Consider the following 16,264-nt stretch of genomic DNA (forward strand, 5'->3'; position numbering starts at 1 on the left):
TGGAAAATAATTTTTAAATAATCCTTTTTTGTTGCCCCCTTGTTTTTTTTTTTTTTTTTTTGTTTAGTCATTTTTTGACTAGTTTTTGCTTTGTTCTCCTTCAGGGTGGAGGACAGGAAGTGCTGGATCTGCAAAGGTCCTTTAAGCAGATCAACAACAGTCTGATAAAGTTTGGAGAAAGGTCTGATGCATAAATTGGAATAAACTTGGAAATCATTCACTTGTGTTGGAAGAATGTAGCATATTTATAAACTTAGAAAAAAAATCCGGCATTATTTAAATCTGGAATGATGTAAGTCAGACCTCAAAGGTAACGGGTAATTGGTCTCTGCCAGGAAAATCCTGATTGGTGCACGTCCGATTGTTGTAACTTCCTTTCTTTTCTTCGAAACTTTCAAAATCCAAGTCTGTTAACCTGAGCCACAGCTAAAAGAAAAGATTTGAGCTAGACAGGGTTAAACTGCCTTTCAAAGTTCATGTCAAAGCCTTCAACAAGCTCAGAGCAACTCTGCCTCTGTACCGCACAAAGACACTCTCTCCTCCTTTCTTTCCTGCTGTCCTTCGACTTTTGGATTACGGTTTTCAAAGTTCCCGTTTCACCTTGACCTCACGCGATCCTCCCGAAAGCCGCACATCAATCGCGGAGACTTCTTGGAGGGAGAGGCGGCGAGAGGGAGAGCGCGAGAAAAAGAAAGAGAAATAAAGAGAGAGAGAGAGAGAGGCTTTCGTAAACTTGGTGCACTATTCACCTCCAGCTTCTTCCTGCTCTTCCATTAAGAAGCGACACGATCGCCGCGGTCCCAGCCGGGGACGATTCAATCAGAGGCAACAGCAGTCGAGATTAAAGCCGGATATTTTCTAACTAATATTGTCACCCCATCTCCTCTTAATGGAGACGAGAAGCGCCGTGTTTGTGGGGGAGCTCGGTTTGAAAGCATCACGAACACTATAACAGCGCCTACTGATTTATTAATCCACACATTTCCGTGATTTTTTTTTTTTTTGCCTTAGAGAAATATGCTACCTCATCACATCATATGACCCCTAAATATTCCAGTAGAGGAAGCACAAATATTGTGACCGCGATATCTGGGAAATACTTAAACTGACGTGACCATTAGTGGCAGGGATTTCTGCTAAATTCCCGGGAATTTCTCCACGAAAATGACAGATGTATTTTTAGGGCCTCTGAACCGCGCTCGTGACTGCAAGACGACTTCTTGCAATTGCCTGCGGGGGCTTTTTCAGTTGCTTGGATCAATGACTGCTTCTCATTCTAATGTTATGTGTTTGGATTACCTGTCACAAGCCATTACGGAGGCAGGGCCTGCAGAGCGTCTCCCTAAAAACATCTGAGGCAGTCGCGAGCGGGGGGTAAACAAAGAGGCGCGCTAATGGCTCCGAACGAATCAACAAAGGAATTTACCCCCAGCCCCCCGCCCACCCAATAAAAAAAAAAAATAGATATTCAAAAATAAAACAGCAGCCAAACTTGTTTAGCAGTGAAAACGAGGAGGAAGAGGGGAAGAAGTCACAGTCTTTGTGGGAATTTACAACGCGGATGGCGGCCAAAACGAGATATTTGTCTTTTTGCGTGTCGTAATCCACACGTCTCTCTGCCTGGGTGATGAAGATCACTTTTTCTGCCTTCTCCGACGTTAAATACAGTTTAATGCATGTGTTGTTCATTTGGCATATAGGATTTCTCTGCTAGAGCCAAGAGAAAGACGTTCTGATTGATAACCGTCGTCTTTTTTTCCCCGCCCGATAAAGAGGAAAAATGGAAAGTTGTGGTTTGGTTAGGGGATGTATAATTAGGATAACAGTTCTATATTAGGGAATTAGACTGCCAGCAAGAATCCTTTTAGAGGCTGAAGAGCAGAAAACGGGAAGTCCAAGATAAATAAAAGAATAAGAAGTTGGTAGCTGGCATGCATTTGTTTTTTCAATAAAGGCATTTAATGGGATTTTTTTTTTTTCGGGGGGCGTGGGGGGGTGAAAGTTTCAATAAATGTATTTATACATGTGTATTTTTCCATTTGAGGCTTTGAGAGGAAAGGAGAAGTGAGAAGGCTTTGGGTACTTTGTAACGTTGGCATTTCTTCTTACGACAGAAAAAAAGTTGACATTCTGACAGCGAGGTTTTCTAAGCGACAAGGTCCGTCAGGTTGCATTTTTATCCCATTCAACAGTGTAAACTGTTGAATGGACTCTTATTCAGGCTTTTCCGTCTGACGTGTGTTCAGAACGTGGTTTTCCTTTGCCTTGTTGCAAAACCAATGACTGGATCTTAATGGGTTGAGGTCTTGGAAATAGCACTGGTGGCACTTAGTCTGCCGTTCCTAAAAATGGAAATCAGTTTTAGGTAAAAACAAACAAAAGAAAAACCCTGATATGCAGTTTTTATTTTGACTTGTTTCTAACCCCACATTTTTCTGTCTTAAGTGTTTTACAGTAACCAATCATTACTCACTTTGATTTGTAGTTGAATAGTTCACATTAGGGAATCTTTATATATCAGGGTCTTTTCTATGCAGGGTTCTTCAGAGAGACTATGAACAGTTACTATCTTAAATGCCTAAAAAAATTAAAGAGTGGATTAATCTTATATTAAGTTATATTATAGGAACAGTAGTTTTCTAGGCACATAGAAACTGCAGCTCCAAGGAGGAGGAGCTAGGTCCACCAAGATGTTTTGCACCATGCCATGGGAGAGTAAAGGATTTCTCCAATATGCATGAAAGAATCAAAGCAACACTTCAGGTATGTTTTTGGTTAAGGAATGACATAAGATGATGTAAAGCTCAAAAAAGTCAATTTTACATAATACTGTCCCTTTAAAATCCATACTTCATCTTTACCTCTCAGACCTGATAATATAACAACTGAAGATAACAATTCATTAATTCTGCTATAAAATGGCACTATGTGCCTGGAAGACACATAATACTGTCGCTTTAAACCACAAGTAGAAAGGGGAGCAGTACCATGAACTGTGAGAACTTGTCCCATAGCCACTGCGATTGTGTGGAGTTTTGAGGATTTGCAGAAACATTTGTATAGATTTCTAGTAAAGGAAGCTCGTTTGGATGGGACCTCCCTGCATTCCTCTGAGCCAGGGCCAAATCTGAAGGCGGTGCAGGGAGGCAGATCTGCCAGCCGGCTCGGCCCCGCATTGCTCCGGCTGAGCAGAAATCCCCAAATTCACCTTACTCAACACTTTGTTATAATTTGGACAGAAAGCGTTTGGCTCGCCGTTTCTACCCTCGCTGCCAACACCGAATAAAGGAATGTGAAGCACTTGGAGGATTTCTCAGCAGAGGTCAAGTGCTGAGAGAGTCGATGAGAGCTGGGAGGCCGCATATCCCGAGGGGCCAAAGGGGATAGATGCCTGTGGGTATTATGACTAGCAAGGCAAAGCTAAATGACCGGGCTCCACCATTAGGTGTCAGCCTTCCATCCATCCTGCAGTAGAGCGGAGTATGAGTCCCTGGGTTCTCTGCAGCTGGCCCCAGCTCAAACTGAAAGACAAGTTTTGCGTTGGAGCTCCATGCCGTCTCTGCTTTCTGTGCTGGCCCTATGAGAGTCGACGGCCAACAGCATGCAATGCAGCAGCTCGTCTTACCTGGTAATCGAATGAGTTATCCGCCGGCGGAGGGGGGAAGGAACCGGGCGGTGACGGGAAACCAGTAAACTCTTCGGCAGGGGGAGGAGGGGGAGGGTAGTCTGGTGGGATGGAGGCGAAAACACACACACACACAAAGAAAAAATAAAAATAGTTTACTAACAACTTCCTATTTTTTTTCTGCAAACTGTCACAATTATGTAAGAGTTTCTTCTGAACACAAAACCTAAAGAATAAAACATTATTGGGGGGCAGGAAAAGTAAAAGAATAAACATCTATGACTCGAGACTAGCAAGCAACAGATTGTTCTGCACCGCCAAACACAGAATAATAAAAAATTATTTAACGAAGCTTCGAGGCAGATCATTTGACTCGAGGAATTTTAATAATCGAGGTATTCGAATCATTCGAGGAATCGCTACGACTCTAATCTGTACATTATTGGGATTTTAGATGGTAGAACACCTGCAAGTTGTGATCAACTGTCATGGATGAAAAATACTAGTTGGTTTTATTTCACCAAGTTTGAAAAGTGCAGAGTTTGTCCGTGTTCATCATTCTGATTGGGTGGAGAGATTCTGTAAACATCAAATTCAAAGTTTTACCCATGATTCACAACTTGGACTAGACCATTCTTACGTATGCACATGTTTGGATCTAAACAATGGGTGTCATAAGTCCATTGCAAATTTGGTCCAAAACCGATGCATATTTAAAACAAAAACAGAGACTATAATTTTCACTCATATCAGGCCTTTTTAAAAAGATCTAGATATATTTCTTAAAATCAAAGGAATTACATAAAACTCAAAGAATTTTGCTTTTAATTTAATTGGAAGATGTGGTGTAAAAAGGATTGCAAGCATCCAGCAACACAAAAGCAGACTGTGGCCTACCCATTTATCAAGCGGTTTCAACCAAAGAGTGACCCATATCCTGTTCTTGTGGCTGAGAAAACTCATTTCAGACGGAGAAAACTGAAAACAATTCACACCAAAAGTTTGGAACACTCTATGGCTTTTTTTAAAATAGGGAAAATATGTGAGAACAGAGATTTACAAAGATTACCCAGACCACAAAGATCACACTTTGCTAGCTTTAGCAAAACAGTGTGTGTTTTATAGCATCAGTTTAACATGGAGCAGATAGAAGACAACATTTACTCATGTTTAATAAATGAAAATTCATCTTTTGTGGCCCACAAGCTCGTTCTCCTCGACACATTTGATCCAGGTGGTAAAACGTTTGGACACCACAGATCCAAACTCTACAGGTCATTGTCCTGCTGGAAGGTGAACTTTAACCTCTGTCTTTTCCAAGCTATAAAAGGTTTCTTTTCCCCCAGTATTACCTAGAATTCAACTCCATCCACCTTCCTGGTCCTTGCTGAAGAAAATCCTTCCCACAGCATGACACAGCCACCACCATGTTTCACCATAGGAATGGTGTGGTCAGACGGAGGTGGTTTCCCACTCCACAGAGCGTTTTGCATGTACACCAAAATAACTGTCTTTGTCTCACCTGACCACATCGTCTTCTTTCGCATGCTGGTGTCCAAAGTGCGGCCTGGGGGGCCCCTCGACTGATTTTGTAGCTCCGCCCCCACAAATACAATTAAAAAATGACTGAAATTTGGCCTGCCAACACATGTGGTTGAAACAGATGTTTTAATTTTTAATTAAAACTAAAACTAAGAACTAAAACAATTTAGTTGCGCCTTCTCGGCGTACGATTATTACGGACAAATTAAAATCATCTTGGATTGGAAAATGTTTGATGTTTTAATAGTCAGGCTTTTTAATTTCACAGTAAATAGGAATACTTCTACTTAGTGAGTTTTACTCCAGAGAAGACTTTAGTTGCCCCCAAATCTGCATTTGACTATTTTATCAAAACTTGGTTAAACAGTAAAAGTGATCCAAATTCTGTCCTTTTAGTTGAAACTTTTTTCTTTTTAGTTGTTTTTTTTTCCCCACCAACATTTGCTAATTGGAATCGATTTTTGGAGAACATGACCAATAGTTTTAGTTCAGCTGTGGAGTTCTGCAGCTCCTCCAGAGTCACCAAAGGCCCGTTTGGTCAGATTGTCTGAATAATTTGGCTTCCATGCTGAAAACTCTGTGTTGTTTTCATCAGTTAATTATGTGCAACTCTGTGCCGGTCTATCCTGGTGAAATCACCAAATCTTTCGGGTAGCAACGTGCCAATTTCCACATGCCAGATGTCGTTTTCCCTCATAGTTTCAGACACAAGAACAGTCTATTCCTCTCATTCCGGTAGAGAGGTGCACGTCGTTTAAATCCAGCATCTCTGCAAAGTGCTGAGAAATTAGCACTAACAGCTGAATTAATTGATTCATCTTCATTTGCCTGAACCGTTATCTGTCTCCAGCTGTAAAATCAAATCAGGCGTTTTCAAAGAGGTCACGGAGTTATTAGAGAGAGAAGGAGAGTGGAGGAGACAAAAGAAGCAGCGCCTCGTTATCCCTCGTCAATCGACTGACACACATAATTGCAGCAATTTGCTTAACTAAGAAGTAATAATCTGCAGTAAGCACGGGTGTCCCACCTCCCCTCCCCGCTCCCCGAGATTGAAAATGTAAAATGTCGTGTTACAAACCGGCACACAAGGTGTCTGCTCCGCTAGAGGACACGAAACATGCCAAGTGTGCGCTTCTGAAGTCCGCGCTAATCCAAGGATTGCGTCCCGCCACATGTTTCAGACGGGATAAGGAGGTTCCGTGCCAAATTAAATTCTGATTTGGCTCTTCTCGGCGCAACGACTTACACTGAATCATTTGACCGTGTACTTCTAAGTACCAAACCAGACATGAGCTTTGCAAATTAAAGGCTTTTATGGGGGACGTAATGGGAATTTGTTCCAACGCAGAGACTTTGATGAGTCCTGCTCAGAAATTCCATTTGCTTTTCCGTGGCTTTTATCTGTTTTCATTAGGATCTAATTGATGTCATCAGTGTAGTTTATCCAAGGCAGCTGACCAAATTAATTAAGCGCGGTCTTCAGGCTGCCTCCGCGAAACGCGCAGCAAAGGGGGAAACGGAGGCTGGGAGATAATGCGGCACGGCGCAAGCCGGACACGTCTGCGTCTTCACGCCGAAGGGGGAAAAAAATGCGAGCGCTGAATTAAACATTCCCGCTGGGTGTTTGAGGCCGTCCATGTGAATTGTTTATATAATAACCTTGTGACCTCCATAGAAAAAAAACCCCTCCAGAGTGTAACAGCTCCTCTGAACCTCTGGGACCGAACAGAAGACATGCCTCTGCACAACAAGGCTCTGCCTCGCCCTCCTCCTCCTCCTCTTCCTCATCCTTTTTGAGAGAGTACGTCGCATGTAACTTGTGGCTTAGAGAGAATTAGAACACTAAGTTCATGTCTATTTCTCTCAGACATCCAACATGTTTAGGACTTATCGTTTCATGGAAACACAAGAGCTGTAAATGTTTCAGAGACGCATGATTTATTGAACAGGTCTTATGGTTTCTGCATGCGGAACGGGAGCTGCTTAGCGTCTTTGCTGAAAGGTTCTTGACCTTCTTTTCCTGCCGCCGCTCCACCTCGCCGCTCCAGACATTTAGGACCGGAACGCGCTTGTGCGCCGCCGGTGTTTGCGTTCCCTGCAGTCCCTTCGAGCGCAACCGTTTTCTCCCAAATGACTGCACTCGACCTTGGAGCTGTTTGTTGCCTACTCAGGGTCAGCAGAGAAGCAGTCACTTAACCAGGAGCTGCGCCGTTCCCCGGTCGAGTCACATGTGATGTTACGGCTCATTTCCATAATTGCACGTTTTTTTTAAACTGCGTGGCTTTGAAATGGAGCTGCGTGAAAATGTGTCGGCATCGAGAGTGCAACAAATGTACGTGTGGCGGTCCTTATGCGAGACGTCAGTTAAGGCCAGTTAACTCGGTTGTGCTACATGGGAACAGACTCGTAAATGAAGTCTGTCACATTCAATTCAGTAAAATCTACATTTGAAAAACAGCAAAAAGACAGGTGGATTGCGACGTTTCAAATCATTGTATTTTTATGGAGGTGCAACAACATGTTGGTGTTTTACAGGGATTGACTGATTTATATCTTTATCCACTAGGCTTTATTTCTAAAGAAAGTTTTTTCTACATGTCAACACATATCTGCATTTCATATAGGCAGAGCAAGAGAGAGTAAGGCTTAAAGATAACATGAAGGCTAAACAGAGTGCAGAAAATTTGCTCTACCATGGAACATACTGGATTTGGTTTGAAGCTTCTAAGAACCTATTATTCACTACAGAAAACAGACAGAGGCCACAGTTTTATCATTGCTAGCCAAGGGAATATACTAACATATGAGATGGTAATGCAATTTTTAAATGATAACTCTAATACTTCGAGAATTTCTATTCAAATCTTACGGTGTTTCCACATTTGATAGTCCTGTAAACTCGGTTGTATTGGGGACCAAAACTGAAACATTTGTTCCACTTTGAACTGGTGCGGTTTTCCTTTCACACTGAGCTGAGTCAAACAAATTAAACCTGTGAGCAACCTGTTCCCCTCCTCGCCTGTGGTGGCACTGAACCAGGAAGTACTGAAGGAAGTGGCACAGAAACCTCTGAAGAAGAAATTAGCACAACTTCGTTCTTCACAAAATGCAAACAAAAATGGAGCGGCGTCAGATTTCAGTTGTAGGATTTCTCTTTTGTCTTTGGTTAAATATCATGAACCATTTGTTTGACTGTACAAACGTGTCAAATAAAGCTGATTCTGATATTAGAAAGCCTATGGTACTATAATCTTGGTGTCACTGATATTGTACTTTCACCTTGAGAAAAAATACTGAGTTTTGCTAAATGGCTTCATATGCCTTATTTAAAAGTTGTACTGAGCATTGCAAAACAAAAACAAAAAAAAAGAATAAAAAGTTAACTTTTCAGCCTCTCTTATGATTTGAATCTTCTAAGATGATACCTTCAAAAGTGTCTCTAATGGGCCTTGTATAATTCAGGCATTCCAAATAGAGCCTTTCAAGTAGCTTTATAAATATTTCAAGAACTTTTCATAAAGTAGAAAACAAAATTTCTCAGTGTCGCTATTTTCTAGTTTGCTGCAGCTCTCCTAAACACAACCAAGAAAGAAATTTGCGTACTTGAAGCTCAGCTGGGTTCTTTCATGCATGTTTTCTGCACACAGTGCCTTGGAAAGCTCCTCATGCTCATTGAACCTTTTCACATTCTGTCACATATCACCCAAAATCCTCTAAGTGTGTTATTGGGGTTTCATGAGACAGACCTACACAAACTAGCTCATGGTTGGAAAGCGACAGGGAAAAAGTGGTTTTCGACATTTCCTACAAATAAAAATGTACAAGACATGCATTTGCATTCAACCTCCCTGAGACGATACTGTCGAGAACCACCGTTCACTGAATATACTGCGGCGAAGTTGTTACGGGAATGCCCCTAAAAGCTTTGCCCACCTACAGACAGAAGGTTTTGAATTGAAAATGCTGCAAGTTCTGCCAAAGACTTCTAATTGGATTCAGGTTTGATCTTTGGCTAGGTCATTGGAACACCTAATAAAGCGTTGATCCATGTAGCATCAGATGTATGTTTAGGGCTGTTTCCTTCAAGCATGAAGGAAAACGACTGAAAATTGAACTGCTGGTTTTATTCACAAGGTTTTTGCAGCCTCTAATTCAGGGTTAGTCAAACTCTAGTCCTTCAGGGCTAGGATGTGGAACGTCTGGCTTTGACAACTGCATCAAATATTTGGTCATTTGCTGGACACTGCAGAAGTTCATTGAATGGTAAACTTCTACCATTCAGTAGGTGAATTCTTAAGGCAATTTGTTGCACCAGATTTTATTAAAAAGGCTAAATAAAAAAAAGGCAAAATATGTAGTTTTACTTCTATCGTGAAACATCTCATGAACATCACATCTGTCGAAAGACGTCGAAAGACGTCAACAAAAATGCGTGATGTAACTGAAGAAAACGTTAGGATACCCCATGCCCCAGCAGATGGTGTTATCCCATTGGATGAAACAACTTCAGTGGGAATCTTCTTGTGTCAACATGTCAGTCTCTGACAACAGTTTCTTGCACTTTTGGACTTTCCATTTGTGAACTCTCAGCCAGTCCTTGGTCGATTTACTGGAATGTTTTGAATCATCGTTGTGATGCAGGGTCCAAGTTCTCCTTCAGCTTAATTTCATTAAAAAAATATCTACAGATAGTTGTCCTTTTTCTTAACCAACCCTCTGGTAGCAGAATTTAAGATTAATGGATGCAAGTCCCATGATGAGCATTTAAGGTTTTCTGAAACTTCCTTTAGCATCTCGTGGTCTGCTTCAAGACGGCTACATGTCTAGATGCTAACCCTTGCTTTGACTGTCCCACCCTGGTAGACTCACTTCACAGTGGAGTGGCTGATTTCAGAGTTAAATCCCCTTAAATCTCTTACCACACACATAAGCTGCTACAGTCTTGTTTCTGAAGGCTTCAGAAAGCTTTGTCAATCTCAACATCATGTTCGTTCTCACTTCAACAGTCAGGAGCACACCAGACTAATTAAAATCCGAGGTTTGAACAAGACAAACCTTCTGTAAAGTACTGAGTGTCAGCGTGTTCTCATCATATCCACCTGATGGAAAACGACTGTGTTTTTAACCATTTTAAGATTGAATACATACAAGGGGTGTTCTAATTTATTCATTACATTTTTCCTTTTTTTTATTATAGAAAAAAAGATTCTTTAGATATTAAAGTAATTGTTTTAATGTGAAACAATTCTAAGGATTTATTTACATATACAAAAAAAATTAAGCTTTGGATACTGTAAGTAATTACAACATGCTCAGATTTATTAAGTTAACTTAAGTTAGGCTGACTAAAATTGCACAAGTTTATGTTACTTAGTTAATTTAGTGAAATCTAAAAAATATTGAGGTGATAAGTTTGTATGTATTTTTTTAAGATTGGAGAACTAATTAGGTTTTACAGAGCAGGAGGTGATTTGTCTCTCACTTGTTGACGATTGGGCAACATTGCAGACCAACTGGTGTGTAAAAGTGTCTGAATTCAAGCAGGGAGAATGTCTAGTTCTGTTTTAAATATTACAAAAAGGAAGACTAAAATCAGACATATTTGCCATTCGATTGGAAATGTCACTTGTGTTTCCCCTGTATTTTACCACTTCTCTTTTCCAGGAGGAAATTCCTAAGCTGCCTTTCTCCTCATCAGTATCAGACATTCTTCTGGTCTCCACTGAAATCATGGCATATTTGAGATTTTTTTTGTTTTGTTTTTTCACTCAGAACAATCTTAAAGTGAATGTTTTGAACTGAAAAACTTCTTTGGGAAAACTCATTTATATTTTTACAAGTCACAACAAGAGCCCCCCGCAGCTGCTGCATTTGCTGAGAAGCATTTCCACACTCCGGCCAGCGCCACCAGAAATCAAACCCACTAAAAAAAATAAATAAATACAACAAACAAACAAGCAAAACAAAACAAAACAAAACAAAAAAACTTCCCTTTTACATCACTTGATATATTCTATTTGCAACAAATCAGAAACCAACAGAGCTCAAAGCAGGCGAGCTCCTTCTGTGCTCCAGGTTAGCGCGGCCGCTAATGGCATCGCGCTTTATGGCGGCGCGCGGCAAGCTGAATTCAGGGAGCTGCAGGAGGAGGGGAGGACGGATCCTGTGCTGTGAATGAAACTGACTCCATTTGCGACAATTGGGAGATGAAAGCTCCGAGTGAGTCGCTAATGAGAGAAGCAGCAGGAACACCTCCTTAATACGACAACTTCCCCTCCCTTTATTGAGCAATTACTTTTAAGTAGCTGCTTTGTGAACGAGGAATCCTAATCAGTGATTAAAGCTATTGGAGGGGGCCGTAAGAGGTGTAATTGGTTATCGGGCCGACCAGTGTTATGGAGCAGACGATAAAGAGCCGAGCGATGGATCCAGCTGTGACACTCGCGCTAATATTAGACTTTGTTTTTCATATTAGCGATGTTTATGATTGGCTTTCGCGACCAAATGTGGCTAACTGTGGCTAATTAAATTTCCTACTCAAATTAAACCTTTAAATGTTCGTTGTCAGAAATTTCACACAGCAGAAAATCTTTTTCATTTCAAAGTAGTAGGGAGGATTAGTTACATCAGTAAGCGATGAGGGAAGGAAGATTATACATTGAAGGTTGAGCATATGTTAGCAGATTTGCATATGTACAATTTCACCAGAGTTCTGTGTGTGTACGCAGCGGCCATCTGGCTTGCAAAGATTTAGGACAAAAGCCATGAAGTGCAATTCTCACACAAAGTGTCCAACACTTGACAGAAAGGAAAGGAAGAAAGAGGCTGCAAACTGAAGAAACCTAAAATACAGGGCGAGGGTGTTTTTGGCCGCACACAGTGGAAATTATCTCCCAACAACCTGAGCCTGATTTACGGGCTGAAAGCCGGAGTCGCCGCTGTCTGAGAGCCTCAGCGNGTTGTAGGATTTCTCTTTTGTCTTTGGTTAAATATCATGAACCATTTGTTTGACTGTACAAACGTGTCAAATAAAGCTGATTCTGATATTAGAAAGCCTATGGTACTATAATCTTGGTGTCACTGATATTGTACTTTCACCTTGAGAAAAAATACTGAGTTTTGCTAAATGGCTTCATATGCCTTATTTAAAAGTTGTACTGAGCATTGCAAAACAAAAACAAAAAAAAAGAATAAAAAGTTAACTTTTCAGCCTCTCTTATGATTTGAATCTTCTAAGATGATACCTTCAAAAGTGTCTCTAATGGGCCTTGTATAATTCAGGCATTCCAAATAGAGCCTTTCAAGTAGCTTTATAAATATTTCAAGAACTTTTCATAAAGTAGAAAACAAAATTTCTCAGTGTCGCTATTTTCTAGTTTGCTGCAGCTCTCCTAAACACAACCAAGAAAGAAATTTGCGTACTTGAAGCTCAGCTGGGTTCTTTCATGCATGTTTTCTGCACACAGTGCCTTGGAAAGCTCCTCATGCTCATTGAACCTTTTCACATTCTGTCACATATCACCCAAAATCCTCTAAGTGTGTTATTGGGGTTTCATGAGACAGACCTACACAAACTAGCTCATGGTTGGAAAGCGACAGGGAAAAAGTGGTTTTCGACATTTCCTACAAATAAAAATGTACAAGACATGCATTTGCATTCAACCTCCCTGAGACGATACTGTCGAGAACCACCGTTCACTGAATATACTGCGGCGAAGTTGTTACGGGAATGCCCCTAAAAGCTTTGCCCACCTACAGACAGAAGGTTTTGAATTGAAAATGCTGCAAGTTCTGCCAAAGACTTCTAATTGGATTCAGGTTTGATCTTTGGCTAGGTCATTGGAACACCTAATAAAGCGTTGATCCATGTAGCATCAGATGTATGTTTAGGGCTGTTTCCTTCAAGCATGAAGGAAAACGACTGAAAATTGAACTGCTGGTTTTATTCACAAGGTTTTTGCAGCCTCTAATTCAGGGTTAGTCAAACTCTAGTCCTTCAGGGCTAGGATGTGGAACGTCTGGCTTTGACAACTGCATCAAATATTTGGTCATTTGCTGGACACTGCAGAAGTTCATTGAATGGTAAACTTCTACCATTCAGTAGGTGAATTCTTAAGGCAATTTGTTGCACCAGATTTTATTAAAAAGGCTAAATAAAAAAAAGGCAAAATATGTAGTTTTACTTCTATCGTGAAACATCTCATGAACATCACATCTGTCGAAAGACGTCGAAAGACGTCAACAAAAATGCGTGATGTAACTGAAGAAAACGTTAGGATACCCCATGCCCCAGCAGATGGTGTTATCCCATTGGATGAAACAACTTCAGTGGGAATCTTCTTGTGTCAACATGTCAGTCTCTGACAACAGTTTCTTGCACTTTTGGACTTTCCATTTGTGAACTCTCAGCCAGTCCTTGGTCGATTTACTGGAATGTTTTGAATCATCGTTGTGATGCAGGGTCCAAGTTCTCCTTCAGCTTAATTTCATTAAAAAAATATCTACAGATAGTTGTCCTTTTTCTTAACCAACCCTCTGGTAGCAGAATTTAAGATTAATGGATGCAAGTCCCATGATGAGCATTTAAGGTTTTCTGAAACTTCCTTTAGCATCTCGTGGTCTGCTTCAAGACGGCTACATGTCTAGATGCTAACCCTTGCTTTGACTGTCCCACCCTGGTAGACTCACTTCACAGTGGAGTGGCTGATTTCAGAGTTAAATCCCCTTAAATCTCTTACCACACACATAAGCTGCTACAGTCTTGTTTCTGAAGGCTTCAGAAAGCTTTGTCAATCTCAACATCATGTTCGTTCTCACTTCAACAGTCAGGAGCACACCAGACTAATTAAAATCCGAGGTTTGAACAAGACAAACCTTCTGTAAAGTACTGAGTGTCAGCGTGTTCTCATCATATCCACCTGATGGAAAACGACTGTGTTTTTAACCATTTTAAGATTGAATACATACAAGGGGTGTTCTAATTTATTCATTACATTTTTCCTTTTTTTTATTATAGAAAAAAAGATTCTTTAGATATTAAAGTAATTGTTTTAATGTGAAACAATTCTAAGGATTTATTTACATATACAAAAAAAATTAAGCTTTGGATACTGTAAGTAATTACAACATGCTCAGATTTATTAAGTTAACTTAAGTTAGGCTGACTAAAATTGCACAAGTTTATGTTACTTAGTTAATTTAGTGAAATCTAAAAAATATTGAGGTGATAAGTTTGTATGTATTTTTTTAAGATTGGAGAACTAATTAGGTTTTACAGAGCAGGAGGTGATTTGTCTCTCACTTGTTGACGATTGGGCAACATTGCAGACCAACTGGTGTGTAAAAGTGTCTGAATTCAAGCAGGGAGAATGTCTAGTTCTGTTTTAAATATTACAAAAAGGAAGACTAAAATCAGACATATTTGCCATTCGATTGGAAATGTCACTTGTGTTTCCCCTGTATTTTACCACTTCTCTTTTCCAGGAGGAAATTCCTAAGCTGCCTTTCTCCTCATCAGTATCAGACATTCTTCTGGTCTCCACTGAAATCATGGCATATTTGAGATTTTTTTTGTTTTGTTTTTTCACTCAGAACAATCTTAAAGTGAATGTTTTGAACTGAAAAACTTCTTTGGGAAAACTCATTTATATTTTTACAAGTCACAACAAGAGCCCCCCGCAGCTGCTGCATTTGCTGAGAAGCATTTCCACACTCCGGCCAGCGCCACCAGAAATCAAACCCACTAAAAAAAATAAATAAATACAACAAACAAACAAGCAAAACAAAACAAAACAAAACAAAAAAACTTCCCTTTTACATCACTTGATATATTCTATTTGCAACAAATCAGAAACCAACAGAGCTCAAAGCAGGCGAGCTCCTTCTGTGCTCCAGGTTAGCGCGGCCGCTAATGGCATCGCGCTTTATGGCGGCGCGCGGCAAGCTGAATTCAGGGAGCTGCAGGAGGAGGGGAGGACGGATCCTGTGCTGTGAATGAAACTGACTCCATTTGCGACAATTGGGAGATGAAAGCTCCGAGTGAGTCGCTAATGAGAGAAGCAGCAGGAACACCTCCTTAATACGACAACTTCCCCTCCCTTTATTGAGCAATTACTTTTAAGTAGCTGCTTTGTGAACGAGGAATCCTAATCAGTGATTAAAGCTATTGGAGGGGGCCGTAAGAGGTGTAATTGGTTATCGGGCCGACCAGTGTTATGGAGCAGACGATAAAGAGCCGAGCGATGGATCCAGCTGTGACACTCGCGCTAATATTAGACTTTGTTTTTCATATTAGCGATGTTTATGATTGGCTTTCGCGACCAAATGTGGCTAACTGTGGCTAATTAAATTTCCTACTCAAATTAAACCTTTAAATGTTCGTTGTCAGAAATTTCACACAGCAGAAAATCTTTTTCATTTCAAAGTAGTAGGGAGGATTAGTTACATCAGTAAGCGATGAGGGAAGGAAGATTATACATTGAAGGTTGAGCATATGTTAGCAGATTTGCATATGTACAATTTCACCAGAGTTCTGTGTGTGTACGCAGCGGCCATCTGGCTTGCAAAGATTTAGGACAAAAGCCATGAAGTGCAATTCTCACACAAAGTGTCCAACACTTGACAGAAAGGAAAGGAAGAAAGAGGCTGCAAACTGAAGAAACCTAAAATACAGGGCGAGGGTGTTTTTGGCCGCACACAGTGGAAATTATCTCCCAACAACCTGAGCCTGATTTACGGGCTGAAAGCCGGAGTCGCCGCTGTCTGAGAGCCTCAGCGAGATCCCAAAAAAAAAAAAGAAAAGAAAGAAAAGAAAAGAGATTGTGGATTGTGTGTTGAGGTTGGGACCGTAGGTCCACATGTGGAGCTGAACTGTTAAAGTCACAGAACCGGAGTTTCGAGATTCCTGAGAAGGAAGGAACTGGGTTTGTTTTTAGGTCTGGCAAGACATTTTATCCAAGAGGAATCCTCGGCTCTGGCTTACTCTGGTATTCAACCCCATGCGGGGGTCTTCAGCCTCTTCAGGGTCAGTCGGTTCGTGTACGTATCGCTGCCCTGAGTCCCAGAAGATATGCGCGTCTGCAGGCTCAAACAGATAAG

The 16,264-nt window shown here is 40.8% G+C and overlaps 1 protein-coding gene across 6 annotated transcripts in view; it reads right to left on the reverse strand.

Moving 5' to 3' along the window:
- lpp (LIM domain containing preferred translocation partner in lipoma) overlaps nucleotides 1–16,264 on the reverse strand; it is a 208,967-nt gene that overhangs the window by 116,463 nt on the left and 76,240 nt on the right. For 5 of the 6 annotated variants that reach the window (XM_015035945.1, XM_015035949.1, XM_015035947.1 and 2 more), the window contains one exon: nucleotides 3,626–3,726. In XM_015035945.1, the coding sequence (XP_014891431.1) occupies nucleotides 3,626–3,726 (101 nt within the window). Of the gene's footprint in view, nucleotides 1–3,625; nucleotides 3,730–16,264 lie in introns of all 6 variants that reach the window. The other variant, XM_015035946.1, reaches the window with a different exon arrangement.

This window comes from Poecilia latipinna, unplaced genomic scaffold (genome assembly GCF_001443285.1).
Source record: "Poecilia latipinna isolate Pla-1442-1.1 unplaced genomic scaffold, P_latipinna-1.0 Scaffold352, whole genome shotgun sequence".
NCBI lineage: Eukaryota > Metazoa > Chordata > Actinopteri > Cyprinodontiformes > Poeciliidae > Poecilia > Poecilia latipinna.